General features: G+C 41.0%; 2 protein-coding genes across 7 annotated transcripts; both read right to left on the reverse strand.

Annotated features, from left to right (window-relative positions):
- Positions 1 to 48: 48 nt before the first annotated feature.
- popdc2 (popeye domain containing 2) lies at positions 49 to 10,241 on the reverse strand. Of its 5 annotated transcripts, none has more exons than XR_009798087.1 (5): positions 10,179 to 10,241; positions 9,585 to 10,097; positions 2,230 to 2,338; positions 630 to 1,131; positions 49 to 183 (listed from the first exon to the last, which is right to left on the reverse strand). XR_009798087.1 is itself a non-coding variant. In XM_061841155.1 (4 exons), exons 1-4 carry the CDS (start codon positions 10,076 to 10,078, stop codon positions 104 to 106), a joined length of 1,038 nt encoding a protein of 345 aa, XP_061697139.1. In that variant the 5' UTR covers positions 10,079 to 10,234; the 3' UTR covers positions 50 to 103. The 5 variants fall into 5 exon arrangements, 2 of the variants coding, with proteins under 2 accessions (XP_061697139.1, XP_061697138.1); XR_009798088.1 differs by lacking the exon at positions 10,179 to 10,241 and adding an exon at positions 8,081 to 9,584 and having other exon boundaries at positions 9,668 to 9,738; XR_009798089.1 differs by lacking the exons at positions 49 to 183; positions 9,585 to 10,097; positions 10,179 to 10,241 and adding exons at positions 7,017 to 7,157; positions 7,429 to 7,618; positions 8,081 to 8,221 and having other exon boundaries at positions 1,092 to 1,131; positions 2,230 to 5,831.
- Positions 10,242 to 11,592: 1,351 nt separating this feature from the next.
- Positions 11,593 to 16,820, reverse strand: LOC133512102 (cytochrome c oxidase copper chaperone). Of its 2 annotated transcripts, none has more exons than XM_061841400.1 (4): positions 16,678 to 16,820; positions 14,476 to 14,597; positions 14,299 to 14,412; positions 11,593 to 12,941 (listed from the first exon to the last, which is right to left on the reverse strand). In XM_061841400.1, the coding sequence occupies exons 2-3, from the start codon at positions 14,592 to 14,594 to the stop codon at positions 14,328 to 14,330; spliced, it is 204 nt and encodes a 67-aa protein (XP_061697384.1). In that variant the 5' UTR covers positions 14,595 to 14,597; positions 16,678 to 16,820; the 3' UTR covers positions 11,593 to 12,941; positions 14,299 to 14,327. The 2 variants fall into 2 exon arrangements, with proteins under 2 accessions (XP_061697384.1, XP_061697383.1); XM_061841399.1 differs by lacking the exon at positions 11,593 to 12,941 and adding an exon at positions 13,145 to 13,155 and having other exon boundaries at positions 16,678 to 16,809.
- Positions 16,821 to 17,212: the final 392 nt, after the last annotated feature.

The raw sequence follows: 17,212 nt of genomic DNA on the forward strand, positions 1-17,212 counted from the left end.
GTTCATTTTTGAACAGAATAATACTAAAAAAAACAAACAAACCAAAATTCCCCGAAAAAGTTTTTTCTAAAAAATAAACATGTCAAAAGACAAAATGGCGTTGTCAGAGTTTTGGAGTGTCGGTAGGAGCTAGCGGCGCTCGAGTCCTCTGGAAGCGAGCCGCTCCTCCAGCCATATCGCCCCCTGTCGAGGAAAATGGGAATCACATGAATGTACGCCACAATTTGGGAAATCTGTCAAGCCACAAAACAGAGAACTGAAACAAACATACAAAAAAAAAAAGCGTCCATCTTGGCCCTTGATAAAAAAGTGGTACGCTCACCTCATCATTTAACATAAACATTTGTTTGTGCATTCATTAGGTTAATGACGGATTTTATATATATAAACACACACGGTGGTTAGCACATCTGCCTCACAGTTCTGTTTAATTTTGAAGATCATTAAACAAATGTAAACAACATGAAACTATAATGCGTGTACATGAAATGCTCCTTTTAATTTAAATCCATTTATTAAGAGGAAAAAAAAATATTATATGTATGTCATTTGTTAGTGTTAAAGGTGGCTTCCATGCACACAAATTCGCTAGGTGACGCAGCACCCACTTGCGCAAGTGCAGTACTTACATGGATCTTAAGCGGGTGAGCCAGTGTGTTAGCTCCGGACCCCTTTTCACCCCCTCTACCTCAAATAATCCCTCTCACTGCTATAGTCCGTTAAGGAGCCCGCCACGTCAGCAAAGTCCTCCAGGACCAGACTGGTGGAGTCCTCACCAGAAGGCAGCTCCGGGTCCGACGGCCACGGCAGTCCGACAGGGGTCTTAGCCTCGTGTTGCCGGATTGGGTCCGAGTCCAGGCAGGGGGGGTGATCCGCCTGATCGGGGGGCCCACCCTCACTGCTCTGGGACGAGGGAGCCAGGACGTGGTAGAGGCTCGGAAGGCGGATGTCCAGCAGAACACCGCTCTTGATGTACAGCTTGTTGTTGAGGTTGTACAGCTTCTCTGCGATGTCGTAGCCGAGCATGACAGCGAACAGGCGGGACACGTAACGTTCCCTGGACATGAGGGAGAAGAGGCGCCGCCGGCGCCACGACACGTAGCGACAGTCCTCCTCCGCCGTCAAAGTAACCTGAAAGCCAAACGAGGTGCTTTACAGTAGCAACAATAATTAACAGGAAGTTTGGGCTGGTCTTCTTTCTGCAAAGGAGGATCGAGGCTACATCTTTGTGGAAATGTTTCACCTGTTAGCCAAAAGGTTTCTTCAATTAACATTCTATGGCCTGCGGGCCACATCCAACGCCGGAAACTCGGAACTTCAGCTGAAGAACCGAGCGACCGACTTCTACTATTTTTCTGGAAGTTTGGGTGGATTTTGTCTGCCGGTGTATGAATTTAAACTGTTGGGCCTATTTTATGTCTTCTGTTCTTGAGAACCTCAACATACCGTAATTCCCGGCCTACAGCCCTGCTAAAAATTTTGTATAGAACATTTCTAAAAAAATTCTAAAGAACTGTACAACTTTAGGACCCAAGTCCTATAGAATTTCTATAGAAATTCTATTGTTCTGTAGAAATTCTATAGAAAATCACAGCCAAAGTTCTATAGAACAAGTTGTTCTGTACAAAATCTATTGAATTCTATAGATTTCTAGAGAACTTCTATAGAATTTTTTTTTAGCAGGGAGAGTGCACGTGAATATAAGTCTCGGTACACAGAAAGAGTTTCGCGGTAGCGTCACACTAATGCTAGCTCCACATTAACGCTAGCGCCCCATCGCAGCATAAACCAGGGTTGAAAGCGTGTGACAAAAGTCTCGGCTTTTGGCCGGAAATTAGGGTATTTGTTTTTTTCCCCAGGATAAATGTCACTTTTGTTCTGGTAAAAATTGTGAGTAGGTAAAAGAAATTGAATATTTTCCAAGCAAAAGGTAGCATTAATCCAAAAATAAAAAAAAAATAAAAAAATGCACTGAAAGTCGTGAAAATCTTGGCTGTGGCTCAGTTGGCAGAGCCGATCATTCAGTGTCTGAAGGGTCAAGGGTTAGAATCCCAGCTTGGTCTGTCCACTGTCCAAGTGTCATTGTGGAAAGACTGAAAAGTGAATTGGTCCAAATAGGCCCAGCACCGCCGTACAGAGCAGCAGTGGCTCATTTATGTTCGGATGTGTGAATGTACATATGAGGATAAGAAACAACATGCGCGTCAGCCTCGTGTAGCGTGCCGGTACCTGAAACTTTCCGTCTTCATTGGGCCGCAGGGACTCCCACTCGGGCGAGTCGAGGAACTGGTGTCGGTGGATGTAGTGCAGGAACTGACCCTCCAGAGATACGTTGATTCTGACGTCAAGTGTGACAAGGTCAAAAAAGGAAAGGGAGATTACACAGTTGGAGGTCAGTATCTCAGTTTAGGTGACTTTTGTCCAACATTTGCATAATGATCTCCGCAGGGGACGAACAAACACTGTACATCGGAGAGAATATTTGCTGCGTCAAGCTTCATTTGTTCTTTTGCCAGAGACGATGGATAAATTCATCAGGGCACTCCTCAGTCGGGGGTGGGATGGGAGGCTTTAAAATAATCCACCACCTAAAACTGGATCACATTAAAGATTCCTTTTTCTCCTTCACAGTTCCAGGTTCCATCCCAGCTTCTGCATCCAAGCTATATTCTCATTTATTCTTGGTCACTTTTACTGGTGTTAACCTCAGCAGAATTCAAGGCTGTTTAATACAAAATAGTTGAATAAATGCTGAAAAAAATGAAAACAAAAAAAGTTACATTTTTTCGTGTTTTAGTTTGTTAAAGGGAAATTCTGGTGGTTTGGATCAACAATGTATCCAATAGGTCATGTAATATGTACTGTATCTCGATAATGTAATGTTAATCCTCTCTCATTTAATGGTGGTTTGAGAAGATTTTTTAAATCGACAATTAGAAATTTTCAGGGGCGCCGCCATTTTTGGCGAGTCACATGACCTACGTGCGCAGATGTGACGTATGAGGTGCCGCACCAAAGGCTCGATTACATGGGACGTTGTTATGCCCATCGCTGATTGCTCGGATTTATCCTCATCTGATGAAGAAATAGCAGTATCGGTTGATCGGGAAGACGGCGGAATACTTCCATACAGATTTGAACCTGTGGCTGTAAATAATGTTGAATATTCGATTGGTTCTTCGGATGGGAATGACGTGGAGTCTGACGAGCGAGCTACGTATCTAGGTATCAATGCACTTTTATTCCCTATTCAAAACAAAAACTTCTGAATGCCAATACTGTATTGTGTCAACTGGGAGGTGGCCGTTGCTCCTGACTTCAGCAGTGTGCAGCAATTTCGGCTGGACAGGAACTAGAAGCAGAACATGCTTGCGGCAGGCAGGATGTTGGTTGCCTCCAACATCTGTTCGGGAAACCTTCCAAGTACACGCTGACACATTAACAGCAGATTAGTGCTTTTTGGAATGAGCTGACCTCACCGATGTGCATTCACGCGTCTACATACCTTATTGTGTGTGCACTTTGTTTTCAAATGGACTCAACCCACAATTTAACATGGCGGCTTGTGTGCAAGGTACAGAGATGTGTGGAACGTTTGGCACTATCCATCCATTTTCTGAGCCACTTATCCTCACAAGGGTCGCGGGAGTGCTGGAGCCAATGCCAGCTTTCATAGGGCAGGAGGCGGGGTACACCCTGAACTGGTTGTGAGTCTATCGCAGGGCACATGGAGAGACAACAGTGGAACTTGCAATCACACCTATGGGCAATCTCAAGTCTCCAATTGATGCATGTTTTTGGGATAACCGGAGTGCCTGGGGAAACCCCACGCAGGCACGGGGAGAACATGCAAACTCCACACAGGCATGGCCGGGAATTGAACCCGTCCTCAGAAGTGTGAGGCCAACGTTCCACAGCTCCCACACTGTACTGCCCATTTGGCACTTTGACACAGAAAAAAGCAACAATGCAATTTTTTTTTCTTGCGTTCTCTTTTTTTGTGTTTTGTCTCTTTGGTCTATGTAAAAATGTATTTTTGTTTTGCTCAGCACCTTTCCTAACACAACCCTTCGTTTATCCAAGTTTTGAACCAGGACTGGGGATCTCCAGTGGGTGTTTGGCAGAGGTGTGGACCCGAGTCACATGACTTGAACTCGGGTAATGACATTGATGACTTAAGACTCAAATTCAAATAACTTGATTTGAAACTCAACTTGAGCAGCAATGACACACAATTTCATTTGTACTTGAACAGACGTTCTACTGTGACTGAGTCACTTTTGTCATACAAAAGTAACACATGCAGGCTGCTCATTTACTTCAAGAAAATCTGCAAGGTGACAATTGACATCTTACAATACATTTTAAAATTTACTCGGGACATGGATAACTCAGGTTCATCATAGATGTAGATGAAGCATCGTTTTTATTGACATTTTCTAGACATCCCCCAGTTTATCAATTGATAACTGCTCAAAAGCTCGTTCTTTCAGTTTCACGCACTAAATGAAGTATTTCTTTCAATAAAAAAATAAAAACAGTACAGTACAACAAATTACAAGTGTGACACCTACTCTTAACTTATACAGCAACAACAATGACGTTAATCGTATCGATCAGGACATTAATTATAGCAGGGGCGGAAATTACATTTCAGATTGTATGGTGAGTTGACGTCACGTATGCTTGTTTTTGTTAGAATTGACCCCTCCGTAGAAATTGCGTCATCCGCGTCGTCGACCAATCGGAGGCCAGAAATCTGCATAAACCACGCCTTTTTTGCACCCGCCATTTTCTCAGACAACATTGCATGGTCCAGGATTGGTTTTATTAGCGTTTTATTGCGTATTTGGGTTATTTAACAAAAAATATGGTTAAGAGGTGTAGTCACGGACTTAGTAATAGTGACGACAGGTATCCTGAAGGGCTAGTTGGTGGAGTTCGATTCGTACCCTTTCCAAAAACCGAAGACCCAGTACGAAAAATGCCTTTGATGGATCAAACTCATCATCAACTGAATCCATCTAACATCAACCGGAACAGATATGTTTGCACGAAGGTATGCCCTATATTTGATTTTCAATACATGTCTCGTATAAATGAATTAGAAGTTCTTCGCTAGCATAACAGTGCTACGTGTGAACGATTGACACACTTATTCTTTGTTGAGCGATATTTTGCGATGATCCGACTGCACAAACGTGTCTCTTTGTTGCCGGCTCGCGACCGAAGCTTAACCGGACTGTGTTTGCACGAAGATATGCCCTATATTTGATTTTCAATACATGTCTCACATAAATGAATTAGACGTTCTTCGCTAGCATAACATAGCTACGTGTGAACGATTGACACACTTATTCTTTGTTGAGCGATATTTAGCGATGATCCGACTGCACAAACGTGTCGCTTTGTTGCCGGCTCGCGACCGAAGCTTAACCGGACTGTGTTTGCAAGAAGATATGCCCTATATTTGATTTTTAATACACGTCTCGTATAAATGAATGAGACGTTCTCCGCTAGCATAACATTGCTACGTGTGAATGATTGAATGAAATCAGAAGCATAGCGTCTCTCTCAGTTAAGAATGTATTGTATTTAGAATCTACAATACATCGTTGATTTGAAACACGTTTGTTTCTTTCTGTGTGCCACAGAGTACTGTTGGCTTGGTCCCTTGTGCTTTCTTCTATCTTGATACACTGTTCTTGATGTCGTTCACTGAACTATGTCTTGAATATTTCAGCTGGGGTAACTTTTGCCGATTGAGGGAAGGCGAGGTTACCACAACAGGTCCCAACTTTCCTTGCATCTTCTAGTTCAAAGAACGTGGCCTGAAAAATAAACATTTAATGAGTTATTACAGTTTGAAAAATATAACTGTATCATCATGTCCATGTAAACTGTTTCAACTATTTAAACATACTGTCAAAAATGTTATAGATTTTATTTTTTTGCAGGGGTTGAACAAATGGATCTGATGTCGTTAGTCGCTGAAAAGGAAATCCTACAGAGAGATTATGCCAAATGCACACTTGAACACCTGGATACCAAACAACATCTGAACAAGCTGAAGAAAAATTCAGACGGAACGACAATGTGACATCTTCATCTTTCACTGTTGATGTGCTTATGGAGGATGAGAGTCATATGCATTATTACACAGGCTTTTCCAAGGACACATTCAATACAATTTTCAAGTTTTTGGTGCCTGACACTGATTCATGCCCTTTAAAAGGCAATCTTTCTCAGATAAAGAAGATATCATTTAAAGATCAATTACTATTAACTATGCAAACTAAGAAATGACTCTGACCTACAAGACCTAGCTTTTCGATGTAGTCTTACACAGCAAGTTGTTGGCGTTGTGTTCCTACCCTAACCTCCGATTTGGTGAAGTATGCATCTGGCCACCCAGAGATGTTATATATGAACACATGCCAGGTAATTACAGACAGGAATTCCCAGATACTTTCAGCATTATTGAATGTACTGAAATTAGAATTCAAAAGCCTTCATCACTCAATGCCCAGTCTCAAACCTACAGTACTTACAAATCATGTAACACACTCAAAGCCTTAGTTCCTGTAGATCCCAGAGGGTCTGTTATATTTAGCTCTATGCTGGATCGATTTCTGATAAGGAAATCTTTAAAAAAAATCTCGATTTCAGTCTATGTTGAAACAACTTGTTGAGATTGGATAACTCAAAATGGGTGATGGGATAATGGCTGACAAAGGTTTTGACATTGTGAAAGAAGTAGAGGATGTTGGACTTAAACTGAACATTCCACCTTTTGCCAAATCAGGGATACAAATGAATTCACATGATGTGAACCTTACAAAAAAAATTGCCAAACACAGAGTTCCTGTAGAAAGAGCAATCAGACGAATTAAGTTTCAAGATACTGAGTGGCCGCATTCCTTTGTCACTGATGTCTTCAATTGCACAGATTTGGTATCCCTGTTCTTTTCTAACCAATTTCATGCCATTGTGTATAAAAAGAAAGTGAAACTTACAGATGTTGCAAGACCACCGGCCACAGGCACTGTACCCAGATGAGTGTTCACTGTGAGTCTTGGGCTGGACACCACATAGGCCATTGAACAGTCTTCCAAAGACTTTAAGTGATCAATATCTTTTTTTGGACTTTAATGTTTCTGTGAAATAAAGGAGTTTGACAGTTGATTAACATTTGACAAGTTTATTCATTGTTGGTTATTTTTGTCACATCATGCAATAAAATGTCCATGAACAGTATTCACAAGAGTGTATTAGGAACTACACTTAAAAGAATTATAGTGTATGAATAATATAAAATGGGTGTATGTGTACATGTTGGTATTGTTATTATTAATCATGAAATGAAATTTAAATTATGGTGATGACATAACCAAACTGTTATAGTGTAATGAAACAAATTAAATTTACCTGCAGTCTGTCAATGTGTTCCTCACAGGTCTTTTCTTTCTTACAAGTTTGCAGTTGACAAATACAACTTGTGGAACTGCAACTGGCTCAATCTTGTGACCTCTTGGCTTGTTCCATTGCTCTGGAAGAGATGTGCATGCCAGTCTAGATGGCACTTCTGTGAAGCCCATCATCTGCTATTGTTGTAATGCTATTACCAGCCCAACAATATGTGAACAGGATCCAGAAACACAAAAAATATGAGATTTATATTTTAGAGCATTTACAGGTTTTGGATGTATTGACATTGTTATATTACAATCCCATAGAGGGCCGAGGCTCAATGACAAATTCTAAAAGCCAAAGAAAAATTATCAGTTCTGCCTGAATCTGGTGTACATTTAGATTGTGAACTACCAACTTTCCCGCAAACATGGCTTAAGCACTGAGCAGTGACGTTTTGGAAAGTATCTACTCCTTCAATGGATAGTATTTTAGGGATAAAATAGAGGTAATGTAAACATTTCGCACACAAGTGTGATAGGTAACACGAAAATAGGAAACTGTCAATAACGAATTCGTCTTTGGGTTATATTAAGATAAATACACGTACGGTTTATTGTTTTCCACAAATGTATAATAATAATATGCAAAATATAACAAATGCACTCACCCTGCTTGACATGTACAGTGAGCTTCGGATATCCTTGTGGGATTCAACTGCAGATGCAATGTATGTGGCTCCTCGGTCTTCCTTTGACTCCGGAAAGACCTCGCGCTAATTTCGATGGTTTCTCCGTCGAAATGCATGGAAATTTCGTTCAAATACCCCTCGCTGAAGTACTTGAAGCCCTGCTGTCTGCTTTTCAACGATATTTCACTGTTAGCTAAGAATGCGAGTGAGAAATTAGCCGGTAAATCGGACAGTTTCGCTCCATTCTTTTCGTGCTGCGCCGCCATTTTTGCTAATTGTATGACGCAAGCGCACGTGGTGTGACGTCACTTCAGGAGGCGTGGTTAAGTGCCCTGTTCGCAGTCACGCAAATATTTACACTGCTAGCCAGCTGTGCGCTTTCTGGGCTTCCTCTACATGCAGTCCGATTTAGTAAATGGTTGTGTTGTGGAGAATCAGTCTTGTACTACATTTTTTATTAACTTTATAACACAATGGAACAGCAAACAACTTGCATATAGTCAACATAAAGCGACGTTCTCCTTCGTATATTTTCTTTGCCTCTCTTTGAAGCACCATTTGTACACAGTGCCCCCTACAGTTCTGGCTGAGATACCACATTGGATAAAATTCTGCCTTTACAACAGGATTAGAATCAGAATCAGCTTTTTTGGCCAAGTGTACAACAGGATGACAAACTTTTTCGTTTTTATTTTTTTTTACTCGGAAAAAACGCCAAGTTCAAATGAAATCTGTTTGCAATTGTCTCACTTTAAATGTTTGTAGAAAAGAAAATGCACTTTCCTGCTTTATACACAAGCTTGAATTTCAGAGAAATTGTTATATAAAAGGAAACCAATTGGTCTTTAATTAGAAAATGAAATATTTTCTTTTGTGTATTCAACCAACCAAAAATAGATTTGATCCTTGTACTTGATTATTCTCATTATTATTCTGAATTGTCAGCAGAATACTACTGCATTACTAACTGGATACAAATTCATATTTGTGACAGGTCTGTTTAATATCACTTCAGAAATAAAGTTACTTAGTTGTTGCATGTTAGCATATCTCCCCACCACCACCACTTCACAACTTTGTCTTAGGTCGATGACTCCAGTGTTGTTGTTGTTTTGCTGGATGCCTTTTCCTGATGCAACCCTTCCAGTACTCCAGTTTTGGAACCAGTCTAGAAAGCTTCAGTGTCAGGCGACTGGCTAAGAACCAAGCACGTGCCAGCTACCTCTATCAGTACTCTACGCTTCACAACCCTCCAATTTACTAGCTAGGAACCGAACCCGCACCGGCTCCATCAATCACAGTACTACCCTTCACAACTCTCACATTAATCTCGAGTTGAGGTTCTCCAATGGGTGTCAAGGTAAACAAATCTGATCTGGCTCCCTGAAAATCAGCACAATGTTCCATGACTACTACCAAAGTCAACTGCACTATACTACTAGAAGGACTAACTGGTACAGAAACAGGAACACAAGACACCCACCTGCCAGAAAGCAAAAAGGAGAGTTTCTCGATAGGTGTCTTGCCCTCCGCGGCGTATATCTCGCCTGCCTTCATTTCAAGCACCTTGTTCTCAAAGGCATCCGCGATCTGCTTGAAGACCTGGACAGGAACGCCCAGTGGGAGGTAAATGGTCTGGTAGAGGGCTGCTATCTCGTCACTGGGTAGACCCTCCTGGTGCAGGCGGTACAGCAGGTGGCAGATCTGGACCAGGCAGGCCAGCACCAACAGGAAGTTCCAGGTGACCACATCAGGGCAGCACATCGTTAACCAGCCCCACAAAGTCAGGCACAGGAAGGAAGGTGCCAGGAAGCCAAAGATGAAGAGGCACCCGTAGGGCCCACTGCCCCCCATGTAGCCCAGGAAGAGGATTGTGTTGCCCAGATGGTAAAGGGCTCCCTCAGTGATGTTGCTCCAGCCATCGCAGACTGGGGCGGCAAACAGGTTCTCCAGGAGGGTGGCGTTCTCCCAAGTCATGATAGAAAAGGACTGTAAACTAAAAGATAAAAATAAATTGTTTTTTACCCCTTTGGGAAGTTCTTCAGGGTCTTCTCACAGATCTAGATTGAGGTCCTACTTTCATTATGGGTCCCCTTTCCTTCCAAGGTGGCGACTCTCTCAGCTCAACCACCACTGTGGAGGCAACAGCTGGAGCAGGGTGGATAAGCCAGGGGGGAGGAGGAGTAGCGAGAGTGCGTGGGGGTGTCGGTGTTGGAGGGGCGTCAATATTGAGTCCCCACAAGCATCACCATGTTTGGAATTGAAACCCAAGGAGGACACGAGGACCGACAGAAAGCAGGCCCGCTACTTAACATAACAGCCAGAGGAACAGGCAGGAAGTGGGAAGAACTTTGTTGCACTGTGAACTCTCCAGAGAGAGAATTCTGCTGGGTGCAGAAAATTTCTTGCTGTTGTTCTTCCTCCAACAGTGTTTTGGATGTGTTGGAACAAGATGGACGACACTGGGGGTCAGATTTCGAGCAAAAAATACCCACTGCAACTGGCTGCTACACTAAATCATCCATCTCGAGTGACAAAAACAAGTCGTGAGAGGGGAGTGCAGACCTTGGTCGAGGCATGTCCAATCATTTAGTCATCCATTCTTGGAATGGATGAAAAATAATAAACAATCCATCTCAATTTTGAACCATGATTAAAAAAAAAAAAGCACAACAACCTGATGCAACATAATATGTAATAAAAATAATATATCAGCTGTTTAACTGATAGTATGGATGTGATTCATATAAAAATCTGCTTTGTTAAATTAAATTTGATTTTTTTTAACTTTCTGCTTTTTTAATTAGACTTTAATACCATAAAGCTTATTTTTATAATTATTTTCGATTATTACATTTAAAATTTTTAAAATAAAAAAAAATTAAACTTGCTTAAGATAGACATTTTTCTTGACTGAGATGGATTCTTTTGTATTCTATGAGAAAATATTTAAAGGTCGCAGAACAAAAAAAAATGCTGACCTAACTTTTTTTTATGTGGAATTTTAAAAAGTGAATTACATCTTCAGTAGTGGACCTACTATCTAAAAAAAAAAAAAATCAAGGTAATTCCATATTTGTTCATAAAGCTGTGCCTCCCTCATCTGCATTTGTGTAATTTAATGCCCCAGCCACCAAACACCACATCCACAATTTTCAAAATTTTTTTCATGAATTACAAATACAAATTTACAAAACTGACGATCTTGGAAAGCAAGCAATTCTTTCAATTGAATTTGTTCATTCATTTCTATCTTCATTAGTACTGCAACGTCTCCTGTTGCATCGCAAAAGGCCAAAATGGTGTTAGGTCCACTACATGGAGGAATGTAGATATGTCAAGTATTGCCCGGAGTTATTTTTAAAAGTCCGACCCCATACCAGGGACAGCCACCATTCGGAGAAGGTGGAAGAAGGGAGCACAGAGGTTATGGAGACACCACGTCATGAATAATTCGCCTTCCATTCTTAAAGGATATTTGTGAGCGTGGAGATGATTGCATAGAACTTTTATTCAAATTCCAACAGCAGTGATCAGCACACAAAATGAAATAAATAAAAGAGGAAGGACAAAAACTTCCTGGGTTGTCATCATCCGTTTTGCTGCACGGGGAGGAACACAAAACGGTTAAACATGTCAAAATAAGGGCGGGGGGGAACTGGTGTGTAGACCTGTCACAATAATTACTATATCAACTTATTGTTCGATGAATTTGACAAGATAGTTTTTCAAGGACTAGAAAATCTCTTTGATGTGGTGACCCCGGCACAGACGGCCAGTTGGATGGCTTGTTAAAAACACTTCTATGTGGTATATCAAATTTATAAATACTTTTTTGGGCCTCTTTAATGCGATAATGACTCAATACTCAAATGACTGAGCCAAATGTTTAATATTTGGTTAAGTCCAACTTTTGTGAACAGAACCTGAGTTTGCTTTAGTTATAGTTTTGTATTTTTTCTACATTTCGATCCTAATGTTCAATATTCTCCAGAATTAATACCTACATTTTCATTCTATAATATTATCCATCCATCCATTTTTTTAGCCGCTTATCATCACAAGGGTCGCAGGGAATGCTGGAACCTATCCCAGCTGTCAACGGGCAGGAGGTGGGGGACACCCTGAACTGGTTGCCAGCCAATCGTAGGGCACATAAAGACAAAGAGCTGCACTCACAATCACACCTATTGGCAATCTAGTGTCCAATTAATGCTGTATGTTTTTGGTATGTGGGAGGAAAGCGGAGTGCCCGGTGAAAACCCACGCAGGCATGGGGGAGAACATGCCAACTCCACACAGGCGGATCTGGGATTGAACCCAGGACCTCGGAACTGTGATGCCAACGCTTTCCAAATGATCCACCGTGCCGCCCTAATATCATTATTTCAATGGAATTTTAATAATCTAATGGTTAAATATCGTAAATAATGTTGCTATTGTGACAGGCCTAGGTGTGTGTGTATGTGTCACGATAAGATGGCAGACGGAACGTTGGTGTAGTCAAGTTGGTGGGCTATATTTAGCATCCCACATGTCCATTTGACTATCTGAACTTATCACGGACACCGTTTCACGATCTACATATCTTTGCTGCACATAGAACACCTAAAGTATGTCCACTTTACGACCAAATTACCTTAATGAGATTTGTGTTCTCTGACCAAAAGAAAAAAAAATAACACACATATGCTATATTATATCCTGTTTTTAAAAACTTCCCCAAAATGGGAGTGAGATTTACAGGAATGTTTTTTCTCTTTCAACTTTCGTCACAGTTAAAAATGCTCAGGCCCAGAAATGCCCTTTTGAATCACACCTGGGGGTCCATTGCTCTGGTCTGGAAAAAAAGACAGAACATATCATGTAGTCTCCGTAACTGAGTAAATACACTCATTGGAATTGAAATTCAATTGGAAAAGTCATTACATCGGTTTTTAATCTAGTGGTTTTCAAACTGGGGGGCACTGAAAATATCTCCAAAAAAGGGGTTAAAAAAAAAAAAAAGTTTGGGAACCACTGTTCTAATTGAACCTGGGATTGATTGCTCTGGTCTGGACAGCATTTTGGATCATTTTGTATGGTCCGATTCATTTGGCGTGATCACAATGACACCTCCAATCAATTGCTCTTGTTCAGTGGTTCCCAAAGTGTGCTAAAAGCACCAGAAATTCGTTTTATGCAGGCTGCCTTTAACGGTACGCAAAAGCATAACTGAACTGAAAGTTAAAACCTTAATTTTAACATTTGACCTCTTGAATCCTTTGATCTGAATACCTCATCAGTTCTCACATAAATGCCATTTGGTCGGCTTTGACTCACAGCTAAGATCAATTACGTAGGTCTTAAGCCAAAATTTAGAGAGTTCAATTTGGTCTTCATCGGAATGGGCATTTCAGTCTTTTGGTCCGACTCAAAGATTAAAAACACAGCCCAAGATCACTTTCTAATACTAGAATACCATACGACTGTTGTGATTGGTGGAATGATGCTCAAGGTGCATGTTTGGTACTGAAGTTCTTTTGCTCTAAAACTGTCAGCACCTTCTATCTGACTGTTGTGAAATATGCTACCGTACTTTCCGGCCTACAAGGCGCGACTTTTTCGCACGCTTTCAACCCTGCGGTTTATGCAGTGATGCGGCTAATTTGTGCATTTTTTTCTAGCGGCCACAAGGAGAACTCGAGTGGAAAAGGTAAGAGTGAGACCGGAATATATGTGCTGAGGAAGTGACTTTTACCGGCCGTGTTAGTGCTGCGCCAGCGTTAGCGCTGTGATAGCGTGTTGTTGCTGTGTTACTGCCGTGTTTCATTGATTTTTACCAGTAAGTTTGTTTTTTTTAACCAGCCCTGTCAGCGCCGCGCTAATGTTAGTGGCACGCTACCGTTAGCATAGCGCTAGCATTAGCGTTAAACGCTTTCTATGTAGCGTCTTTCTTTGTTAATATCTCCCGTTTCAATGTGGGCACTTGCAGCTTTTACACAGCTGCGGCGTACGTATGTACCAAATGGTATTTCCTTTACTAATGTACTGGGTGAGGCTTATAATCAGGTGCGCTCTGTAAGGCCGGGAATTACGGTAATTGCGATGGCGATATATCGTGCAGCCCTAGTTTGAACCACACTTAGGATCAATTTCTCTGATTTGTACACAGATTTACAAGATGAGATGACTACGGTTCACAAAACTTGACTTACCACACGCACGCAGACAAAGGCAAAAAGTGTTAAATCTTGAATCCCAGTTGCCTCATGCAATCTTTGTGAGCCTCGATGAGTTCTGTGCAGTTCTCTTCGCCCTTTTCAATGATGCTTAAGACAAGATTAAAACCAGTCAATATTTGAACTTTTAGTATTTGAATAATCTAAAGTTACCATGCATCTCGGACTTTCTTGGTTTCAGGACAAGCGCAGCAAGGCTTGAGCGGCTTCTTCTGCTCGCCGCTCTCAGCGACGGCGGTAGGCTCCGCGGCGGCGGCAGATACGGTTGACATCTTCTACAACAGGACATAAAGGAGATTCCCTTGTGATCACTCACTCTTCTTTTCACTGGAATCACCCTATGAACCTGATTTGGTCTTGTATGAAACACACCTTGAAAAAAATTGCTGTGGAATAAATTAACTGGTTATTTTCCCCTGGTCTGACCATGAACCAGTCAACTCATTCCGTCTCATGGGATCACCTTATATATATATATATATATATATATATATATATATATATAATATATATATATATATATATATATATATATATATATATAAACGTCATTTGGTCTTGTTTGAATCACACCTTGAAGCAATCACTGTGGAATAAATTAGCTTTGGTTATTCTCGCTGGTCTGACCATGAACCACTCAACTCATTGCGTCTCGTGGGATTGCCCTTATAGATGTTTGTTTGTCAAAAATGAAAGCAAATGTGAACGTTGTGGCACATGATTCGATGGAGCACCAGACATTCGTTTCCTCTTTTTATACATTAGACAGGCATTATTCTATCATTGGTCAAATAAAGGTCTCAAGTTTCACAAGACTATCTCTCAGTGGACAGAAGGAGCTCCAAAACGACAGGACTATAACAGCCAAGCTGATTAGCGAGAGAAGCAGGAGAGTATTTGGTGTGGTTGGTGTATCTTCTGGTAGGAAAGGGGTGCAGAATTGGTGGCACAACCTCAAAGTACAGGAAGTCAAACAAGGAAAGAGATTAGCAAAGAACAGGTGGAACACTCGGAAGACCGAGCAGAGAAACAAATTTAAGGTCGAGGTGGGACTACATCAGGGATCAGCTCTAAGCACTTTCACGTTTGCAGTGGTAATCAATAGGGCGACAGATGAGGTGAGACTGGAATCCCCTTGGACCATGATGTATGGAGATGATATTGTGATCTGCAGTGAAAGCAGGGAGCGGGTGGAGGAAAAGTTAGAAAGGTGGAAACATTCACTGGAAAGGAGAGGAATGAAGATTAGTCAAAATAAGACAGAATATATGTGTATGAATGAGAGGAAATAGGGAGAAAAGATAGCGAGGGTAGAGGACTTCAAATACTTGGGGTCAACAATCCAGAGCAATCGTGAGTGTGGTAAGGAAGTGAAGAAAAGGGTCCAAGCAGGTTGGAAAAGCTGGCGGAATGTGTCAGGTGTGTTATGTGACAGAAGAATCTCTGCTAGGATGAAGGGCAAAGTTTACAAAGCAGTGGTGAGGCCAGCCATGACGTACGAATTATAGACCGTGGCACTTAAGCAACAACAAGAAGCTGAGATGGAGGTGGTGGAAATGAAGATGTTGAGGTTAGCTAGGATTAGAAATGAGCTCATTAGAGGGGCAGCCAAACTTAGATGTTTTGGAGACAAAGTGAGAGAGAGCAGACTTCGATGGTTGGGACACATCCAGAGGAGACAGAGTGGTTAGAAAGGTGATGAAGATGGAGCTGCCAGGCAAAAGAGCGAGAGGAAGACCGAAGAGAAGGTGGACGGATGTTGTGAGGGAAGTCATGAGGGCATTTGTTGTTAGAGAGGAAGATGCAGACATGGAAAAAGATGACGCACTGTGGCGACCTCTAACGGGACAAGCCAAAATGAAAAGAAGGTCCACTAACGGGACAAGCTGAAAGGAAAGTTCAATAACATAAATTAGAAATACAGAAACTCGTAAAAACATCATTCGTCATAAAATGTCCAATGTTGATTGAACGTACTGATGTATATGTAGATTTAGTTCACGAGTCAAAAATTAGGAGGCCGAACCAAGAAACGGAAGTATTTTGAAACGAAGCAGCGAACGTGATGGGGGTGTGTCAGCATCGTGTGGCGTAACACGAACTCCTGTCACAATTGCCAGCTAAAATTGTTAAATACAATAATATGACACCTATAAACAAAACGATAAAATCATTTAGAGTAGCGTTGCGCTGTTGGTTCAGTGTTAAGGCGTACAAAATCTCTTTCACCTTACATTGCATAACGCACGTGAGGCTAACTTGCCAGCTAGCTTTAGCAACGTCCGCGTTGAAAGTTTCTGGAAATCCGCTCCGTTTTCGCGTGTACAATGAACCACGAACAAATGTAAGACTCACCTTTTGGGTCTCGGACGTCACTTTGCAGTAGACAGTAGAAAGGTTAGTGCTGTTTAACACTTTCACCTTCACAGAACAAGAAGGAGGAACCGGCTGGTCGTTAGTATCACATAGGCTAGTGGCAAAGCCTGATGGGAAATGTAGTCTTCATGACAACTGAATGAAGTCAAACAAAATATTTTCATTGAAAAATAAATAAGTAACAATCGTTCGGTAATCAATCAAAAATAAAACAAAGTGCGTTAAAAAATACCATTAATTAAGCAATTATAATTAGATTAAATAAATTGAATTAGTGCCCAAAAGGTAAAATATAATAAAAAGTGTCATTAATTTATTTAGCTACAACAAACTACATATAAATATATATATTAATAAATATAAAAATATGTTACAGTAAAATACAAACGGATATTAAAAAATAAATCAAATAATTAATTGATTATAGTGACGCTTTAAAAACATTACAATTAATTACTTGCAATCGAATAAAATGTAGAAATAAAATTCAGAAAAAATCCATTAGTTTATTAAT

Source organism: Syngnathoides biaculeatus, chromosome 14, assembly GCF_019802595.1.
Source record: "Syngnathoides biaculeatus isolate LvHL_M chromosome 14, ASM1980259v1, whole genome shotgun sequence".
Classification (NCBI taxonomy): Eukaryota; Metazoa; Chordata; class Actinopteri; order Syngnathiformes; family Syngnathidae; genus Syngnathoides; species Syngnathoides biaculeatus.